This window comes from Melanostigma gelatinosum, assembly GCF_949748355.1.
Source record: "Melanostigma gelatinosum genome assembly, chromosome: 4".
NCBI lineage: Eukaryota > Metazoa > Chordata > Actinopteri > Perciformes > Zoarcidae > Melanostigma > Melanostigma gelatinosum.
The window spans coordinates 14,538,173-14,544,200 of record NC_136637.1 but is presented as its reverse complement, the minus strand read 5'-3'; the positions used below and the strand labels follow the sequence as shown (position 1 = coordinate 14,544,200).

General features: G+C 40.8%; 1 protein-coding gene across 1 annotated transcript; it reads right to left on the bottom strand.

The window, feature by feature from the left end:
• Positions 1–3,873: 3,873 nt before the first annotated feature.
• Positions 3,874–4,572, bottom strand: tmem125a (transmembrane protein 125a; the record flags this gene model as incomplete). Its single annotated transcript, XM_079266958.1, has 1 exon — positions 3,874–4,572. The coding sequence occupies one exon, from the start codon at positions 4,570–4,572 to the stop codon at positions 3,874–3,876; it is 699 nt and encodes a 232-aa protein (XP_079123084.1).
• Positions 4,573–6,028: the final 1,456 nt, after the last annotated feature.

Here is a 6,028-nt window from a genome sequence, read left to right as displayed (position 1 = left end):
GCATAAAGACTGGAAACTGGTCTTTAAACTGGTAGCTTGATTCTTTCCAAAGACAACAAAATCCATTCCACAATTAGGAAAGATATAGCTATCGGCAAGTCAAACGGTCAGATCAGATCACTTACAGAACATACATTGATGTATAGGGTTTGAAATGTTCTTCAAAAACCTTTTTTGTTATATTTGTTGAAATTATCCCAATAGCGATCAATAAATCAAATGCCCTCACAAAAGAAGAAAAACATTTTGTTTGACTTTTAAGAAGGTGGTTGAAGGAATAACAAGTCCACCACCGGTTACGTTAATCTGAGTATGCATGGCTGCGTATGAACAGCAACATCAGTGGAATATTCAATTTCATTAGCCATGTAAAGAGCTTGGTAGAAATATAGTTTTCAGAACATGGGCAACAAACAGACTATTCTGTGTAACATGTAAACATGTTGTCGACACCAGCTTTCAGTCAACAGCAAAGTTTATGAATTTACCAAAACGATACCTTTAGCAGATCAATGACAACAAAAACCAAAACGGTGCTTTAACACGTGAAAGCATTAGAAATGCCAAAATATGTCATAAGTATACTGTAATGCAAGTAGAAATATATACATTTGGAATCATTAACTTGTACTTGTAGTACGTTGTAGCAGACACATTTTGTCTGGCTTAAATTGTTTGTGTTTTCACTGCCCTGCAGAAAAGCTCTCTCCTCCCACTCAGTCCTCTCTCCTCAGCAGAGCTGCCTCCCTCTTCGCTCTGCTCACCTCTTATTGCTGTCATGCATGGATACACAACCTGCCACTGCTACTTTATACTGTGGCTCAAAAGGCAGATTTGTGTAAGTAAGGATTACAGTATTTCTACGTGTGTTGTAAAAAGGCAGCATGAACCTTGCTTTTGTCTGTGTTAGTAGAGAGAGAGAGAGAGAGAGAGAGAGAGTGGTGCTAGTCCATACCAGCCCCACCAGGCTGCTGCCTTGTGCATTGTGCCTTCAGTTTGCTGTCCGTCATCACTCCAACAATGTTTAACTGTGTGAACCCTTTTGTCTCAAGGCAATAGGCTGTGCGTATGTGGAGACAGATAAAGAGGCGTGACTGACTCTCACACACACATACCCACACACTCACTATGAGGCACAATGCAGGACCTTCTCTGAGACTCTTCTGTAAGGCGATGTGAGGAATAACTCTCAAAGGCTTTGGAAACATTTTATAAACACAAATCACCTTCAGATCACAATCTCTTTGCTTTGAAAGTGAATGTTTCTACACTTCTGGAAAGAAATGAGACTCAATAATAGCAATGCAGCATTGTCAGCATACTGTACATTCACATAATTTAGTGAAAGATGATGAAGCATATTGACCACCCAGCTCAAACTTTGCAAGTGCATTGAAATTCTATGACTGGCCATGTGGATGTAATGGATTTCATTTCACAGATGTATCCTGCACCCAACAGTTATTTCTCCTTTTTCAGAAATGATGATGGCTGATTATCTTAGCCAATAATACATCAGATGAATCAGAATTGCTTGGTCAACAATTTTCACCCCCAACTAAAGCCTCATGGGTAAATGAAAAACATTTTTTTAAACCAATGAGTCATATTTAGAGACTGAGATTCTTCAACTTGATCCAAATCAAAATAATGTGCATCCTTTATTTTACTGAAGTGCTTCAGGGATTTAAATAACTTGATGTTACTCTCACTAAAAACACACCAATTTAACTTAGAGTCAAAGGAATTGTGCTGCTGACTCATCCTCTCACTCTTTCTGTAAATGTTGCCCCGGTGTTAGATTTTGCAAAACTGTCTTGTAAAAGGACTCAAGTGTTTTTATGTCACATTTTCCCAAAATGTCAAATGGGAAAATTGCAACTATATCCTTAATTTTGCATTCTTGCCAGAGGGTATAAGATCAAGCTCACAAACCATATCACCGTCTTAACCTGTTGTGGCAGATGTGTTAGCAAACACAGCAACTGCATAGATTCATTCGTTCAGTTTTATGTCATCTTATTTATTTTATGTCCCCTTAAAACTTCCCAGAATGCACCAGGACTATCTCCAACATCTCTTTAGAAACACCTCTTTCTGAAAAAATTGACAGTGACAAGTCCAAACTCTCTTCATGATCCTCATTCCCTAAACATTCAGCAGGCTCATTGACATGTAGACTTTGCATTATACATGTAAGTCCAGTCGCTAACCATGGTGCTTTTAGCTCTAATTTGGTTTCCACCAAAATAAAATATTATAATAATAATATGCTAGTTCATTGGCTACTTTGTTGTTTGCCCTTTGGTGGTGGGTAAGTGGTGTACAGTGGAGTTTAACTTTTTTGCTGAAAATGTTTGCCAACACGGATTGATGAGAGCAATGAGACTCATCCATATAAATAAGAGCTGAGAGGCTAAAAGAAAACTCACTGGAGCTGAAGCGATTTGTGTTTCTCCATGACTTCAGAACAATGAGTGGCCATCATACTTTACACAAAGTAATTTGACAAAAACAGATGAAAGCAGGTTTGAAGAAAACAAGATGAATACTGTTTTGATGCACAAAAACACAAAGTATCCGTACATTCTGAAGTGCTGTGCTATAAGTATTCAACAATCGTCTTGTCTTGTATCACGTGTTCAGGCAGCCAAATGTTACAGCGAAGTTTCGCCCACGTCAGTCACAAACAGCATAGCCCTGTGCTACTGCATGTGTAATCGTAAATTATTGTTTTGCTGAGGAAAGAAATGAGATCATTTCAATCAGCTAGAGTTTAGCTTTACTGAGCTATTGACCATTCTCAAATCCCTGAAATTTGTCAGCTGATTATTTTCCGAACTTCATGTGAACATGGACAGAGGGAGGGCGGTGCATGAATCATAAAGACATTTTTAAAAGATGTTTTGTTTTTACATATTTATGTTGTCTCATCTATCACTCATTCACTTATTCAGCAGTTTACATTTTAGCCTATCAGCTGGTGCTCTTATCCATATTATCTTACAATGAGCAGGGAGTGGTGTCCAAAGACACTTTTACATGATACGTTTTATAACAGATCATGAATGTGTGACAGTCCAATTTGTAGATGATCACTCTAATCGTTCTCTTGTGTCAACTTTGACAAGGTTTCTGTCTCTTCATCTGTGTCGTCTCACAAACTTTTTGTATGAACACCATTTGTGTAGAAGAGCTTTATATAAACCAAATGATCATTTTAATGTCGGCTCACACCACTGATAGCCATACAATACTTCACTTCTGTTTGTAAACCAACACTTCTCCTTTTAGTTTGAGAAGTTTCAGCTGAAATTTGCTTTTCATTACTGAATCTCTTTAAACACGAGTCAACTTCTTTAAAACGTATTTTTCGTTGGTGTCCTGCTCACACTCCCTCTGCCAAACTGCCACAGGCAACACAATTTTTGCATTTGTCCAATGTGAATGGTAAGATAATGAGCCTAATTATAGATCCAATTCACAGAACTTGAATAAAATGCCATTCATGTGAAAAAGAAATGCCACAGCATCTGAATTTGTAACTGGTCACATGTTGAGAAAGAAATCTAAATTGGGGCATTCAAATTTGTATTTTGAGCATAGCCATGTCGTAATTCTTCAGTGTTCTACTCTTCGATGGGATTGAGATTTGATCGCTTAATGCAAGAAGATATTTAAAAATCAGCTAATTTTGCCTCGCACAGAGCCTCATCAGCTTGTGACAAAGCTGAAGCATGTAAGGGATGAATCTTGTTTTCATCATTGTTCTCCTAATATTTTGGCATTAAGCCTGCTATGATTTAGTTGAGGCTAAATGTTCTGACATAGAGCGCAAGGTGACAAAATACACAGTCTAAGTGTGATTACGTCTCATATGAGATTAGCCAGACTGGAGGTAGTCTCTCTGCGAGCCTGACGGTCCATGTGTCCAGAAACAGTGAAGATATTCAAAACCTGGTCCACCAATCTTCGTCCGTGCCTTGTCCTCTCAAGCAGGACGACCACAACAGAGTATATTCCAACACCCACAACTGCAGCCCCCCCTCCAGCTAGCAGAACCACTCCAGAGATGTACATATCATTAAGGGCTTGGCCAGGCTTTGGCATGTGGTTAGCCAGTGCCAGGTGTAGTAGAACCCCTCCACAAATCAACAATGACAGCCCTGTAATAAAAACCACAAGCAGGTCAGATAAACCGCCGCTTTTTAGCATATTGATCCGCTGTCGGCTTCGAACGCAATTCATGTCCTGCACAGCCGAGCTGAGCAGTTGTTTGAGCAGGACCCCGAGGGCCAGCAAGCAGAGGGCCGTGCCTACGCCGAGCCGCCATTCGCTTGAGACGCTGGTGGTGGTGGAGAGAAGGCCGACCCCGCCCAGCCCGCAACCCAGGATTAGAAGCACAGCCACACAGTAGCAGAGCAGAGACTTCCCAGGGTCTCTGAACCACCACAGCTCCACCTGTTCCTCCAGGATGCTGTGCTGAATCCGTAGTGGGTCTGCTGGACCATTTGAAACAAGCTCAGGGCCTCTCGGGCTTCTCAGGGGGGCAAAGTTTTCTAGTTCGGGCATCCTGATGCCACTCCCAGCCTGCTCAATGAGGTTGCCTCAACCACCACAAAGAAGACAGAAATAAATATAATGCACCAAATGCACTAAAACACTTGACTGAGCTCAGCGTATTGTGGTGTTTTATCCGCCCGAGTCTGCATTCAAAGGTTCCACAACATCGGTTTAGGTCGCTTAGTCCCGTGTGAATGAAAATCCTTACAGCTCACACTGACTGGATACAGAAGTGGATCCAAATCCTCCTTAGAGCGTCAACATCCAGAGCAAAGAATCCAAACATCCGCAGAATTTCCAGTGTGGTTTTCCAGGGCGGCAGCATTCACCTGAAGAAGACAGATAGAGATGTATCAGGGTTTGTGCAGTGTGTGATTCCACTTGCCATGTACACAATTTACAGCAGTTTTATTTGCTCATTGGTGCCTTCTCTGCCACTTGTTGTGTAACTTTGGTAATTTATAAGCGTATTGCCCAAGGTAAGCGAATTAGCTCACTACGTATGAAATGTATTTATTGAAATGTTGCTATGAATTGTAACAGCAGGGTGTAATACATCTCAAAACAACTCAAAATGTATCACATAACATGATATAGTGCACTTTACAAAACATCGTGTTGATCTTGAGTTGATTGTAAACGCACAGTTTAGGGGTTGCTTCACTAGACAGTTTTAGTAGCTGAGCTCAGTTACGTCGAGGTACACAGAGACTGGTTTTACATCAGCACTAAAATGTCGACTTTAAACTCTCTTTGTTCCGACCATTCATGTGCTCTTTGAACAAAGAAATGCAAGTTTAACATATGTTTGTTTTGCAAACCGTGTTCTGAAGAAGCCAAGTTAAATTGTAACTTCACCTACTAAAAATCCTGTTTGCGCTAAAGTCCAGTCGTTTCAGTTAACCTGTTGTGGTGAAGTGCACCTTTGCATGACTTGGTGTGGTTACAGGTGGGTGCTATAGGGCATCCATGTGACCACAGCCAACGTGATGCAGGGCGTGGTGAGACATGTGTCACTGAGACATCATTCAGCCTGGTGTCAATGTGCTCTTTCAAAATATTTTTTGTGTATCTTTGCAGTATTTAAGATGGATAACAATCCATCACACCAAAGATGCACACACACACACACACACACACACACACACACACACACACACAAACAAACAAACGCACATGCACACAGTTCCTCTGATGATTCAAACTTGCTGCTTTGACAGTGTAAAACACTAAGTGTGCTGACACTGGCAACATTTTCTATCTCTCATTATCACTATGCTCATGAGTTGCCACTACAGAGGTGGCAGGATAAAACAAGCATCAGCTGCTGATAGAATAAATAATGCCCATCCACACACACAGAATCAAACAGCTAATGCACAAATGTAAATTTTGATTCTCTCATCCTCCCAAACACACACCCACACTAGCTCACCCAATGAATCCCCCCGTTTGTATCTTAAGC